This window comes from Phyllobates terribilis, unplaced genomic scaffold, assembly GCF_046119375.1.
Source record: "Phyllobates terribilis strain yellow unplaced genomic scaffold, ASM4611937v1 Scaffold_3__8_contigs__length_932513732, whole genome shotgun sequence".
Classification (NCBI taxonomy): domain Eukaryota; kingdom Metazoa; phylum Chordata; class Amphibia; order Anura; family Dendrobatidae; genus Phyllobates; species Phyllobates terribilis.
The window spans coordinates 324449397-324465611 of NW_027362763.1; the positions used below are offsets into that span (position 1 = coordinate 324449397).

At 42.9% G+C, this 16215-nt stretch overlaps 1 protein-coding gene across 4 annotated transcripts in view; it reads left to right on the plus strand.

Moving 5' to 3' along the window:
- The window catches only part of LOC141259324 (probable cation-transporting ATPase 13A5), a 749831-nt gene that overhangs the window by 599516 nt on the left and 134100 nt on the right, over positions 1-16215 (plus strand). For all 4 annotated transcript variants that reach the window (XM_073675084.1, XM_073675083.1, XM_073675085.1 and 1 more), the window contains 2 exons: positions 10736-10808; positions 10939-11113. In XM_073675084.1, coding sequence (XP_073531185.1) covers positions 10736-10808; positions 10939-11113 — 248 coding nt within the window. The remainder of the gene's footprint in view (positions 1-10735; positions 10809-10938; positions 11114-16215) is intronic.

Here is a 16215-nt window from a genome sequence, read left to right on the forward strand (position 1 = left end):
AGAGTAAAAAAATTGATTTTTTTTGTTACTAGACACAGTCCATCAAAGATTTGTTTGTGTGGCAAAAATGATACACTCTGCTAAAAGTCACCTACTATTTTAGTGGCGGTGAAATTCAGCTTTATGCAGAGTGAAAAAATTTATTTTTTACTGTGACTAACGTGATACAGCAGGCTAGATCGGAGTTTTAAATATCTTGGAGAATATGTTCTATGTTATACAGGCCTCATCCACAGTCAAAAAATACTTTCTTCGATTCCTAACTTTATACAGCACGGGATATCTCAGTTTTTTATTAGTTAGTAGAATATCTCGTATGTTACACAGGCCTCATCCACAATAAAAAAATACTTTCTTCTGTTACTAATGTGATACAGTAGGGAACATCTCAGTTTGAAATTATTTGTAACATATTGTCATGACAGGTGTGGGAAAGACTTGGTGCTACACAAAGGTAAGAGGGAAAGGGAGCCCAGACTCAAGGGAAAGAGGGAAGAGGAGACCTTCTAGTCTGGTCTAATGTCACCCTGCCTCAATTACCGTCCCTATATTGGCTCTTCACCAATCGCTGCACGCGTACCCCACCCTGACTTTCCCTGGCAAATGGCTAAGGCTAGGGAAAGGAGGAGATGAGAACTAGTCGATCTCCACTAAACTCTATAGACAACAAGGGTACACAAACAGGGGGGATTGCTTAGCTTTAGACGACTCCAGACAAATGTGCACACGGCCTCAAACTTCAGAGAGGACAATGTATTGCTCTTGCTAAAGCCTGACAAGTAGTAAAGAATATCGCCGGCACCTCCAGGGAGCTAATTAGCCCGAGGGAGGTAACCGCTGGGTCCTAGAGACAGCCAGCCTCTAAGAAGATGTCTGTAATGCCAAAAATAGAGATCTCCTGCAACCAACTGCAGGGCGACTGTCACCTCTGACACACCCGTGACACATATCTCCTATGTTATACAGGCCTCATTCACACTAAAAAAATACTTTCTTCTGTTATTAATGTCATACACTAGGGTACATCTCAGGGTGCAAAGGGAGGGTGGTTCACTGTGATCGAGGGGGGTTGGCGATACCATAAAAACTGTTAGTGAAGGTGTTAGTGAAGGCGAAGAATGAATGGAAGAGGAAGATGTAATGGGCGAGCAACAGTCAGAACATGAAGAGAATAATCATCCCTTCTCTGTTTGTGTTTGGCTTGAGGGGACGGAGGAAGCAAGCATCAGAATTACCCAGCCACAAACACAGCATGCCAAAGAGAGAAAAGGTCTGTTAGAGTTGAAATGTTTTGTTGCTGATGTGAATAAATGACTGATTCGCTACATGTGAGTGCCAGGACCTTTTCTCTCTTTGCGATGTTACCTTTCCACGTGCACCGCTAAAAGAATACAAACAGCTACGGAGTGCTGACTATTTTTCTATTTTACCAACACAGCATGGGCTTGAACTGCAGGAAAGAGTCCGACATATGAGTGCGTTCTTTCTGCACATCTGCAACATGATCCTCGTATAGTTATGATTTGAAATATTGCTGACTACTGGGTTGCCACTCTGTTAGATCCACGTTATAAGAGTAAATTTTGCCAGATGCTTCCCGCCCTGGAAAGGGACCTGTGAATGCTGGAATATAGCAACACACTTTTACACAACCTTAACATAGGTTTTCCCCATGCCAGCAATGAGGCACACAGAATTCATCACAGCTCTACACTTACAATCTCCGGCACGTCAATTTGTCTACGCCAAAATATTTGCATCAGCAGAAGTGTAAGTGGCAGAAGCAATTTCTTTGAGTCCTTTCACACTTTTTTTACACCAGCTCGTGCAACTACACAACAGAGTACCAGTCTGACACGTCTGGAGAGGATGGTGCACTCCTGATTGAGTCCCTATCTGGAGGGTTGGCTGTAGTGGAAGAGGTTTTGGTTCCTAATTCTACAATTTCTACTGTAGTGAAATTAATGCCACATTGCTGGTGTCTGCCACTAATTTTTGGAATTGTGGAGAATCCTGATTGGGTTTCCATATATTGGGTTTGGCTGTAGTAGAAGAGGTTTCTTACTCCATTAAACTACTTCTACTCTGATGAAATTGATGACACTTTGGTGGTGTTAGACCCTAATTTAGGGAAATGGGAACACCTGGTTAGGTCTTTATCTCCTGGATTGGTTGTAGTGGAAGAGGTTTTGATCTCCATCCATTTGTATAGTTATATTCTAGTGAAATTAATTATTTAGTGCAGATATTGTTCTCCACAAAGGGGTAAACAAACATAATAAACTCAAAATTGGTTTTCAATAAGCAACCATCAGCCGCCCCATCAAACGCATCTGCTGCTTCTTCCTTCTCCTCTGTTACCATGCCAAGTATTGTCATGCAGGTCTCCTACCACAGAACCTACGGTTGTATACTCACTCCAGTCAGGCAGAGTGAGAGCCCTTCAACTGTAACAGAAGCGGAAATGCCTGCTGTATTTGTTTCACTGAGCACACCACGTTTCTTAATCCACCGTAACATCCCCGCCTGCATCTCACTCACGGTCTAGCAGTTTGTCAGTTTCACCATACTCCACCCTCTCTCAGAACTGCAGCCAGCCCTCGGTCCCGCAGTTGTGGTCACGTAAAAGATTGCTTACTCCTACACATGACAAAGCTAAGAGGCTTAACTCCAGCATTTCCAATCTGTAGGCCATGGAATGTGGACACTCCTGATTGAGGCTCCATCTACTGGGTTGGCTGTAGGGGAAGAGGTGTCATTCCTAATTCTAAAATTTCTACTGTATTGAAATTGATGCCACTATATTGATGTCTGCAACTAATTTTTGGAAATGTGGGGAATCCTGATTGGGTCTCCATTTATTGGATTTGGCTGTAGTGGAAGAGGTTTCTGTCTCCATTAAACTACTTCTACTCTGGTGAAATTAATGCCACTTTGCTGGTGTCTGCTACTAATTTTTGGAAATGTGGAGAATCCTGATTAGGTCTCCATTTACTGGGTTTAGCTGTAGTGGAAGAAGCTTCTGTCTCCATTAAACTACTTCTACTCTTGTGAAATTTATGCCACTTTGGTGGTGTTATACCCTAATTTAGGGAAATGTAAACACTTCTGATTGAGTCTCCATCTACTGAGTTGGCTGTAGGGGAAGGAGTGTCGTTCCTAATTCTACAATATCTACTGTACTGAAGTTGATGCCACTTTCCTGGTGTCTGCCACAAATTTTTGGAAATGTGGGGAATCCTGATTGAGTCTGCATTTATTGAGTTTGGCTGTAGCGGAAGAGGTTTCTGTCTCCATTAAACTATTTCTACTCTGCTGAAATTGATGCCACTTTGCTGGTATCTGCCACTAATTTTTGGAAATGTGGAGAATCCTGATTGGGTCGCCATCTATTGGGTTTGGCTGTAGTGGAAAAGGTTTCTGTCTCCATTATACTAGTTCTACTCTAGTGAAATTAATTATTTGGTGCAGATATTTTTGTCACAAGGGTACACAAGATTTAATCGAAATTGGTTTTCTTAGTACCGTGGTATAAAAAGCAGGCTATATTTCATCTTTTAATTTTTCGGTGCTGATATTGTTCTCCATACAGGGGTACACATTAGTATTGAGAGAGCACTAAATGTGCTCAACTTAGTGGTTTAGCGGTTTTTCAAAACCTGCCCAGATCTGCCAGAGCTACTTGGGAAAGTACAATGCGTGTGTGCCCATTTAAGAAAGTCAGCTATAGCTTCCGCCACTCTGGCATTGCTTCAGCACAGTTTGCAGCTTCCAGCTCACCATCTGTTGTGCAATGTCACCACATGTTGGCTGGCTGCATACTTGCATTCCAAGTAACAGAAAACTAAGGAGATGGATGGCCTCATCATCATCACAACCTGCAAGATTTGCACTATGAACTCTCCTGATGTAGAAGCCAGGGCCCACCGGAGGAGTCTCCTGTTCTCTGGTGGGCCCGTTCAGCCCTGCTGAGAAGCAGTCTTGGCTAGGAAAAGTCAGAGGAAGGTTTCCAGACACTCTATGGCTGCTTTTTTTACTGTGGACTGGCTCCAGCAATCCATAAGATTGCAATCTGTAAGATCCCTTCACTGGTTCCCAATTGCCCAGCATTTCCAGTTCAAACTACTAACACTGACGTACAAAGACATCCCTAACCTTTCATCTCAATACATCTCTGATATAATCTCCCAATATATATTCCCTTACATAATCTCTGGTCCTCCCAAGATCTCCTTCTCTCCACACTTATTTGTTCCTCACCCAATCGCCTCCAATGCTTCTACCAAATATCCCTCATCCTCTGGAATTCTGTTCCTCAACACGTCCGATTAGCCACCACATTCGGATCCTTCAGACACAACCTGAAAACCCATTTCTTCAAGACAGCCTACAGCCTGCCATTGCCTAGCTGCCAGCTCAACACCACCGGAGTCAATGCAACTCCACAACGTACTGTCTCCTTCCCCACCATCCTGTAGAATGCAAGGCCGCAAGTGCAGGGTCTATAAGACTTAAGAAGCAATATGGCACCTTGGCAAAGCCCAGTAATGGTTTCCCTCTGATATCTAACAATAACAAACAGGTCATGCTGGAGAAACTTGCACCTACTTCCACTCAGTGTCTTCAGCTCCTTTGTGAGAAACTAATGTTTGCTTAGCCAGTCTACCAAATGAAATTCCTGAGATACGGAAATTGTGGATGGCTTTGCTACTGGTACTGGGTGCTAATACCAAACCATGGCATGCCATTCACTTGGAGACAAATTCATTCCCACAGAAAAGTACCAGAAAGCTATGGAGATTTTGGCCTCTATCATCATGAAAGAGTTTGCTTGTTGTCTAGTAGTCTGGCTTTAATACAAAAGATCCTGCTCATTTTTATAGTTTTAAGTGAACACGCAGAGACCATGGTTTTTGCAGCAGTGCTTCCAGGCTGGGATAGTGGCGGAGAAATTGCTGTACCATCAGGTTGAGGATGCGAGCCACGTGTCTGAGGTTGCCCTGGCGTAGTGCCTCCACCAGGTTTGCCTAGTTATCGCCCACAGCCTTCCCTTGCTCCAGTTTCTGCAGAGACAGCCATTGCTCAAACTCGGCCTGGAGCACTGTCCACAATTCTTCAGCTGTATGACTACGATCTCCAAGGCATATTAATTTTAACACTGGCTGATTGCGGTAAACCCTAGCTGCACAGAATGGAGGTGGGGGATTCTCTCTCCACTGTTGGAACATTTTGCCTCATTAAGGCAGAGGTTGAGGGCACTAGTGGAGGCTCTAGTGGAGGAAGTGTTAGATACAGAGATTTGTCCCACTAGCCTTGCAGAGTCCAACACTTGCTGTCTAGTGACACCTTGGTGTCTAGTAGTTTAGTTCTCCATCCCCTGGTGTGTAGTGGTTTAGTTCTCCAACCCAAGCTGTTTAGTAGGTTCATTTTCCAACCCCTGTTGTCTTATTAGTTTCGTTCTCCAACCCCTGTTTTCTATTACTTTAGTTCTCCATGTTCTGGTGTGTATTTGTTTCTTTCTCCAAACTTAGATGTTTAGTAGTTTAGTCTTCCAACCCCTCTTGTATATTAGTTTAGTTCTCCATGTTCTGGTGTGTATTTATTTCTTTCTCCAACCCATTCATGCCCACCCCCAGGGGTTAACGTGTGGTGACGAGGGCTTGGATTCTTCTGGGACCCAACTTTGTCCGGGCCCGGATCAACTGAAAAAAATTTTGGGCATCGCTACACATTCTTTCCCACTCTTTAGTCTGTGAAGCTTTGGATCAGATCTCTGATGCCCCGGATTAGAATATGTGAAGAGCTCTGCAGACTCACCCATCTGTGCTTTCCGACATTCAGTTGGCCGGTTGGAGAGTTGTGACATTGGTGAAAACAAGGGTAATTGAGGACTGTAGTGTGTGTGATGTTAAGGTGGAGGAAGAGGAGCAGAGGCCACTTGTTGCAGCACTTGTCATCTACTAGAGCATATGTTCTTCCTACCCCTCATCTACAAGGCATGCCACTGTTTGACTGCCAAAGAAAGGGAGTGGAGTCCAGTAACAGAAGTTTTAAAAATGCTGCACAATTTCTTATTGCAGCAAAACAAATTTACTTCTCATCTCTCATCTCTCATATACGTGTCTCACAACCCTAAACAGCTATTCAGTACTTTCAAGTCCCTCCTCTGTCCACCAGCTCCCACTCCCTCTCCTCTCTTCTCATCTCAGCTGAAGACTTAGCCATATTCTTTAAGCAGAAGATTAACAACATAGGGCAAAGCTTTTGCTTAAAGTCCCAACAGCCCCTTATCATAACGACACAACTCTCCTCCTCCAAAACCAGCTTCTCCACCATCATGGCAGATCATCTTTACTTTCCAAATCACATCTCACCACCTGTAAACTTGACCCAATACCACCCCACCTCATTCCAAACCACACCACAGCCTTCATCCCAAGCCTAACCCTCCTCTTCAACATGTCATTAACAACTGGCGTCTTCCCCTCAGTTTTCAAACATACCTCGATCATACTCATCCTCTAAAAGCCCTCCCTCGACCCATCCTATGTTTAGCTATCGCCTCATCTCACTTCTCCCCTATTCATCCAAACTACTGGATCAACAAGTCTATTTTGAACTGTCCTCCCACCTGTCCTCCTGCACCCTCTTTGACTGCTTACAATCTGGCTTCCAATGTCACCATTCCACTGAAACTGCCCTGACTAAAGTCACCAATGACCTACTAACTGCCAAATCCAAGCAAGACTACTCTGTCCTCCTTCTCCTAGACCTGTCAATTGCCTTCTACACAGTACACCATACCCTCTTACTACGGACTCTCATCTCTTGGCATCACAGACTTGACCCTGTCTTGGATCTTTTCATACCTAACCGACTGGGCATTCAGTGTCTCCTACTCCCACACCACCTCCTCATCTCACCCCCTATGTGTTGGTGTCCCCCATGGTTCAGTTCTGGGACCCAGGCTCTTCTCCATCTACACCTTCGGCCTGGGACATCTCATAGTCTTAAGGCTTTCAGTATGACCTCTATACTGATGACACACAGATCTACCTCTCTAGACCTGATATCACCTCCTTACTAACCAGAATCCCACAATGTGTGTCCTGTATTTCATATTTCTTCTCTGCTAGATTTGTAAAAATTAACATGGATAAAACAGAATGCATCATCTTTCCACTATCTCATTCATCCCCCCCTACTGACTTATCCATCAAACTGAATGACTGCCCATTCTCGCCAGTCCAAGCTTGACTCTGATCTGTCCTTCAAACGTCAGATCCATGCACTTTTCATTTGATGCTGACTCCAACTCCAAAGTATCTTGCGGATCTGCACATTCTTCAACCGTGAATCTAGAAAAACACCAGTGCACGCCCTCATCAACTCCCTCCTCGACTACGACTAGGTTCCGCTCAGTGGCCTCCCTTCTACCACTCTCGCTCCCCTCCAATCTATCATAAACTGCTCTGGCTGATTAATCCACCTGTCACACCGCTATTCCCAGGCTTCTCCCCTCTGTCAATCCCTGTGCTGGCTCCCTGTTGCCCAGAGACTCCAGTTGAAAAGCCTAACTTTGGCATACCGAGCCATCGAAAACCTGTCTCCTCCATACATGTGTGACCTAGTCTCCTTGTACTAGTTACCTGCACGCAACCTCCAATCCTTCCCAGATCTCCTTCTCTACTTCCCTCTTATCTCTTCTTGCCACGATCACATACAAGATTTGTCCTGTGCATCTATCCTACAGTGTAACTCTGTACCCCAACACATCAGACTGTCGCCTACCGTGGAAACTTTAAAAAGGAAGCTGAAGACCCACTTCTTGTGACAAGCGTACAATCTGTGGTAACCCTCGCTCCAGCATTCCGCGGCACAACTAGCTGTACCCTGACCTACTGTACCCTCACCCATCCCTTGTAGATTGTCTGTGTGCTCACGCGGGCAGGGTCCTCTCTCCTCTTGTACCGGTCCGTGATCCCATTTCACATGTAATGCGCCATGGAATAAATGTAGCTGTAATAGTAATAATAATTATAGTACTTGTACTCTGGGTCAATTGATGGCACTTTCCTGGTGTCTACCTCTTATTTGATGTATTTTTGCAGCGTCTGGGCCCATTTGAAGGTGTTGCATATGCTTTTTTGTCCCTCCATTGAATGCTATGGCGTTCGGTAATTTTCGACGAACATCTGATGAATAAAATTGGCGAATGTCTAAATATTCGGCGAACATTTCCAAACTGAACATTGAAATGTTCACTCATCTCTAGCCACCACCACCGCCTTGAATCAGCGACACTTCTTCTGAGGACGGAGTCCGCAGCTTCACCCGACTCCTGCCGCAGCCGCCTCTGCCGCCAATCTCCGGCATGTGTGACCCCCGCTCCACCACCGCTGCCCCCCAGGTAAAAAAGATTATTAGGTGCACCATTTTATTTAAAAAAAACTCATTTTTTTTCTATTTTGCACCCCAAAATTTGAGGTGCGTCTTATAATCTGGTGGGCCTTAAAATCTGCAAAATATGGTATTTTTAATGTTGTAATATACAAATCACTGACGTACTTGAATTTCCTGATTTGCATTTCGTGCACAAACCTGCACTAGCTTGATAAATTTCAGAATAGAAGGAAAAGGGTCAAGTATAGAGACTACTAAAACTCGATATTAGGTATAATTCCATATGAAATTTGCTTTTGTGTTTTTGGGTTAATGCCTTTAGCAAAGGGCATTGTTGCCCAAAATACTTAAGGATCAATTATTGCATATACCATATGTATGTAGATTTAAGAAGACTGAATCAAACTTGTGTCTAACTGAATTTGAGTAGAAATCAGCAGGTCACTTTGAATTTGAATAATGTGTAATTCTATTCACACAAATCTTGAAATGGCATTCACCAATTTTTCATATTGTAGACTGAGTCTGTCACAGATTGCTGCATGGACTTCTCCAACATCTCTCTCTCTCTACCTCTCAACCCTCTCTCGTTTTCAATCTTACTGAACGCCTGCTAAGAATTAAGTAACACAGCTCAACATGCTCATTACTTTCCATTCCACTCTAACATCTTTCTTCCTGTTAATAGCTTCTTATTTCTCCTTTCTTCTGGGCCTGTTTCTTCAACTTATCCCACTTATTGCTCCACTTACAACTGACCACAACTTTTTGAGGCCACTTTAACACATTAAAACAAGCTGCATACACTACTAGGAAATCTCACATTGTTAAGGCGGTTTCACACGTCCGGATAGTTCCGGTACCGGAAAAGCCCATACCGGAGATCTTTGTGTCCATGTGTGGCAGCCGTGTGCCGCATCAGGCGCACATGTACCAGCGCTTAGGAATCAGTGTACAGTTAGCTCTGTTCCCAAGTGCCGGGTGCCGAATGCTGCCCTCATCATGGTTCCCTGCCGGCGCTGCAGTCAGCACCAGCAGGGACAATGATGAGAGTAGTAGTGTCTGCTCCCGCAGTGTCCAACTGTAAAAATAAGAATAAAATAATCACCTGTCCTAAGTGTCCCCTGCTGTAATCCATGTAACCACTGACGCTGAGGAGCCGGGGAGAATGACTCCTGCAGTGAGCGGGCCCCAGAACTATGCTGATCTCAGGAGCAGTGTCCTGTCACTCACTGAGCACAGCTCCGGGCCCGCTCGCTGCAGGAATCATTCTCCCCAGCTACTCGGTGTGATCGGTCGCATGGATTACAGCTGGGGACATCTCCGGACAAGTGAGTATAAGGATTTTCTATTTTATTCTTATTTTTACAGTCAGACAGTGCAGGAACAGACACTAGTACTCTCATCATTGCTCAGATGTTGATCTTTGTATAACTCCGCCCACAACACTGATTTGCAGCTTTCTGTGTACATTGTATAGTGACAGAAAGCTGCTAATCAGTGGTGGAGTGGGGTTGGATTACCAGGCACAAGGCATCTTGTCTTATAGTGATAATCTCCTGCTGATATAAGCACTGATTACTGTATATTGAAATAGCAAAACACAGCACAGTAAGTGACACATCACTGCAATCAGGGTCTTTTCCATTACATCATGGTGCTCTCAGATTAAGACGGAAAAACTGCTGACAGATTCCCTTTACATATCCTACTTTGCTGTCTTCTTTCAAAAACAGATATGGAATTGTGCTATAACAACTGCCTAAATCTATAAGATCTGTATATCATTTGTGCACTACTAAATGCTGGGCCTTATTTAAGTCATAACAGAAAATCAGCTAGTTTCTATATAACTCCTTCCATCCTGGGCTAGTCCCTACTAGTAATCATGTCTGCTACTGACTGTTACTGGGCAAAAAATGACTACATCAGCATTTTAACACATGTGTGACCAAAGGTATGCAATTTGTATACTCCGGCTACATTTCAACTAGACGTATTCAGCTTTGCTCAATTCACTTGTATTGAGTGAGGCCAGCATACATCTTGTCGGCACATGACCGCATGTATGCAAATCACATTCTTGCAGTCATGCGCCTGCCTGTTCCTGGCATCGGAGAATCCTGATAGCACACACACTGCGCGCTGTGAGGATAAACAAGTCTGCAGTCACATAGAGTAAATGCAGACTTGTACCCGAGAGCCGGACAACCCTTTTAATATTAAGAAACCACCAAACCCTATTTGGTTCTGGAGTTAATCATAAATACAAAGGAAACCTGTAATTTAATAAAAATGTTAGGGAATAATGTATGAATCTTTTTTTTTTCAGAAAAATACACTTCTTGGAAATTATCAGTATCTCATGCAAGATTTGGCTATCAACATCACAGTTACCTTGACTAGTCAGTATATTTTTACAATTTATCTAATTGTTCTCACAGATGTCGCTGCTATTTTGGACACATATTATTAGCATATTTATGTCAGATTTTTATGAGTTTACAAAAAATATTTGTCTCTTTCTTTTTCTAGTGAGTTTAAACTATCCAGCCCCAAAGTTGGCTCCTTACAGACCCTCGGGACAGCTTCTCTCTCCAACTTTATTACTGTCCATTTTCATGCACCTTACATTTTCTTTGATTGTCCAATCCACAGCTTTCTTTTTGCTTCAGCAGCAGCCATGGTACAATGAAACTGATGTCTTCAGGTAAATTTGTTCACTGGAGCCAGAATAGACACTTGGTCAGCCATGTACTGTACAATGATTAGTTCAGTTCATATTTGTATAAGTTTTTTTATGTGTGTAATGGAGTGTGTAATGTTTGCATATACAAAAGTGATGATTGTTATATCGTTATAGTGTTAACCCTTTAAGAACAAGGGCATTTTTCATTTTTGCGCTTTTGTTTTTTACTCAGCTTCTTCCAAGGGCCATAACTTATTTAGTTTTCCATCAATATGGACTTTTGAGGGCTTGTGTTTTCCACAGTGAGCTAAGGCTTTTGGGTGTACCAATTTTGTGCACATACGAAGCTTTGATTTATTATTACATTTTCTTAGGAAGGTGAAGTGAAGGGACCTTGCATCTGTGATCATTTTATCACTTAAACTACAGTATATACTACAATACCACAGAGATGTAATTTATAGTGGAAATTTTTGTCTGTTATGAAGCTCAGCCGAGGGCTCATGAGTACCGGGATTACAATGATGAGGGTCTTCAGAAGACCACAGATTGTTATAGTAAACCATCTATTCCCCCCCGATCATGTTGCTGGGGACTAATGGCACCCAGTGTGCGCGAACGCTGGCATGTGCAAATTTAAAGTGGACCTATTACTAAATTTTTTAGTATTTAATTTAAAAGCACGAGTAAAAATATCAATAAATTGACAAAAAAATTATAAACAAGGCATATACCAAGTGGGATAAAAACTCCCTTTCTTGGCAGGAGCCTGTTATTTAACTGAGCAGACTTAAGCTGACAAGCCTTCAGGGGGTTCCCCAAGCTCCTCTGCTCTGCTGACGTCACTCTCCCATGATGTAATACTACACTTGCTCAGCTAGGGGTGAGATGCAGAGCAAGGATCGCTGGGATGCTGTATACAATGGTAACTATCCAGTCAGTCAGTAGTAACCCAGGGATCCTGCTGTATATCTGCTGGGACAGCAAAATCAGCTGTGTGTCTACCAAGTCCTGTAACTTCCACCATTACTCACCAGGCAGTGAGCTGGAGTGCTGCCCTTGTGTTTCCTCCATCTACCTCCCTCTTCTGTGGTAAATCCCTGCATGATGTTCTTGCTGTTTGGCTGCCTATTTCCCCCCACACTATCCAGCACTAAAGTTCCGATCTTCTGAAGACTCCTGCAGCCACCTGGGTAATGATGGTGTCCCTCCCCCACTGTGTGACAACAAGCAGGGCTGAGAGGAGAGATGTGGGAAACAGAAACTACAGCTACTGAAAGAAGATACTGTATATGCCAGACAAAAGGGGGTTTATTTATTTCCAGCTTCTGTACATGGCCAGTGTATGTGTAATTGTGTGTGTATATACTTGTGTCAAATGTTCACATTTATGTGGAGAGTGCATGCATGTTTGTATATTGCATGTAAGAATTGTGTATATATATATATATATATATATATATATATATACACACTGTATATACATGTATATATGTATATATATATATATATAGATATATATATATATATATTTCCATGTAGAGATTCAGCCCCAAAAATAGCATTATCAATGTGTCAAGGTACTCAGAAGAAAAATATCAAATGAGTACCCCTAGTCACACTCTATACATTTGTAGAAAAAAATGGAGGCAAAATGGAGTATAATTGACTCATATAAAACAGCATTTTATTAAGTAGAAAAGATAAAAATACAAATGGACAAACATGATGAGAAACAGACAATATAAATGCACATGGCCTAGAATTCCCATAAATCATATGAATAACGTCCTACATATACATATACAATTCATAGTTACATAGTTACATAGTTTATAAGGCCGAAAAAAGACAAGCGTCCATCCAGTTCAGCCTATTTCTTGTGCACTGCAGCTATTCCGCAGCGTTGATCCAGGGGAAGGCAAAAAAAAACCATGTGTTATAGGCCAATTTACATGATTGAGGAAAATTCACTTCCCGACACCAATCTGGCAGTCAGATTAAATCCCTGGATTAATTAACTATCACTAAGCATAAGATGTAATTTTATTGTTCTCAAGAAAGAAGTCCAGGCCTCTCTTGAGCTCATTAAGTGAGTTGGACATCACCACTTCCTCTCCCAGAGAGTTCCAGAGTCTCACGGCTCTGACCGTAAAGAATCCCCTTCTATGCTGGTGCAGGAACCTCCTTTCCTCCAGACGCATAGTGTGCCCCCTCGTCTTTGTCACCATCCTTGGTATAAACAGGTCATGGGAGAGATCTCTGTACTGCCCCCTGATGTATTTATACATGTTTATGAGGTCCCCCCTAAGCCTTCTCTTTTGCAACGTAAATAGGCCTAATTTTGACAACCTCTCTGGGTATTCTAGTCCCTCCATTCCCTTTATTACCTTAGTCGCCCTCCTTTGTACCCTCTCTAGCTCCAATATGTCTTTCCTGAGCACCGGAGTCCTGAACTGTGCATAGTGCATTCAGAATACATAGTGAGGCAGTGGAATATACATAGTTAATCAAATAAACCAATGCATGCCGATGATATGTTTGTGTGTCCTTCTGTGCCTCTGAATCAAGTAGTAGGACTCAAGACACACCAGAAAGGCTGTAGAACTTGTGAAAAGGAAAGCCAGCACACAGAAATGATCCCACTCTAAGACCCCTACGTGCGTTTTGCTCTTAGTATTTGCCGCTTCATCATGGGGGATATAGACAAGTCCTCCAGGACCTTTAAATACCCATGGTGCCTTGTAATGTGTTAATAATCAACCAATGGTAGAGCACCGGGAGCACAGTATAAACCCTAATAGGGATCTGTCAAGGACTTGTGACCTGTCACATGGTCTCATTGCCATTATGACCCGGTCACCTGGCCTGTTCTGAATCTCCCACCGCTGATGGTACAAGTCGGCGCATGTGCGCCCGGATGCGGGAGCCAGGATGCGTCACCATGACACCCACGCACGCGCGCAGCAGAACTAGACGCCCGGTGGAGAGCAGATTGCAGGGATAGGGCAGCGCATGTGCACTGCACCACCAATGAAGAAATGACATCAATAATGAGCCACAACAGTTACAGCTATATAGAGGGAACCATACTAGCATGGAGCAATCAGGTAAGAACGGAACTAGCACAAATATAAGATCACATTTAAATAATACATACGTGAATATCCAATAGGTCCAGATATACAGTACAGACCAAAAGTTTGGACACACCTTTTCATTTAAACATTTTGCTGTATTTTCATGACTATGAAAATTGTACATTCACACTGAAGGCATCAAAACTATGAATTAACACATGTGGAATTATATACTTAACAAAAAAGTGTGAAACAACTGAAAATATGTCTTATATTCTAGGTTCTTCAAAGTAGCCACCTTTTGCTTTAATGACTGCTTTGCACACTCTTGGCATTCTCTTGATGAGCATCACAGGTGTGCCATGTCAGGTTTAATAAGTGGGATTTCTTGCCTTATAAATGGGGTTGGGACCATCAGTTGTGTTGTGCAGAAGTCTGGTGGATACACAGCTGATAATCCTACTGAATAAACTGTTAGAATTTGTATTATGGCAAAAAAAAAGCAGCTAAGTAAAAAAAAACGAGTGGCCATCATTACTTTAAGAAATTATTGTCTGTCAGTCTGAATAATTGGGCAAACTTTGAAAGTGTCCCCAAGTGCAGTTGCAAAAACCATCAAGCGCTACAAAGAATCTGGCTCACATAAGGACCGCCCCAGGAAATGAAGACCAAAAGTCACCTCTGCTTCTGAGGATAAGTTTATCTGAGTCACCAGCCTAAGAAATCGCAGGTTAACAGCAGCTTAGATTAGAGACCAGGTCAATGCCACACAGAGTTCTAGCAGCAGACACAACTCTTCAACAATTGTTAAGAGGAGACTTTGTGCAGCTGGCCTTTATGGTAAAATAGCTGCTAGGAAACCACTGCTAAGGACAGGCAACCAGCAGAAGAGACTTGTATGGGCTAAAGAATACAAGGGATGGACATTAGACCAGTGGAAATCTGTGCTTTGGTCTGATGAGTCCAAATTTGAGATCTTTGGTTCCAACCACCGTGTCTTTGTGCGACGCAGAAAAGGTGAACGGATGGACTCTACATGCCTGGTTCCCACCGTGAAGCATGGAGGAGGAGGTGTGATGGTGTGGGGGTGCTTTGCTGGTGACACTGTTGGGGATTTATTCAAAATTGAAGGCATACTGAACCAGCATGGCTACGGCAGCATCTTGCAGCGGCATGCTATTCCATCCGGTTTGCATTTAGTTGGACCATCATTTATTTTTCAACAGGACAATGACCCCAAACACACCTCCAGGCTGTGTAAGGGCTATTTGACCAAGAAGTAGAGTGATGGGGTGCTACACCAGATGAGCTGGCCTCCACAGTCACCAGACCTGAACCCAATCGAGATGGTTTGGGGTGAGCTGGACCGCAGAGTGAAGGCAAAAGGGCCAACAAGTGCTAAGCATCTCTGGGAACTCCTTCAAAATTGTTGGAAGACCATTTCCAGTGACTACCTTTTGAAGCTCATCAAGAGAATGCCAAGAGTGTGCAAAGCAGTCATTAAAGCAAAAGGTGGCTGCTTTTAAGTACCTAGAATATAAGACATATTTTCAGTTGTTTCACACTTTTTTTATTAAGTATATAATTCCACTTGTGTTAATTCATAGTTTTGATGCCTTCAGTGTGAATGTACACTTTTCATAGTCATGAAAATAAAGAAAAATCTTTAAATGAGAAGGTGTGTCCAAACTTTTGGTCTGTACTGTATATAGAGATGATGATAATGCCAGAGGTCCCCTGTAGCAATATATTCTTTGAAAATATGTAGTGGCTCCAATTTCAACACAGCACCATGGGAATGGATCACTGTCAGACAAAGAAGTGTCAAAATGAGATAAATAACCAAAAATGTAACCACATCCAAAATAAACAAAAACAAGAAAAAAAGGGAAAAATTATAAAAAGCTTAGAACCAAAGCGCTGCCTACAGAAAAATGAGAATCTGATGGTCTCATTGAGACCATAGGGAGTAGTGGACCCCAATATTGTGATCCATCGTGCTTCTTTTTGCGCAAGCATTTTTTTGAGATTTCCACCTCTAAT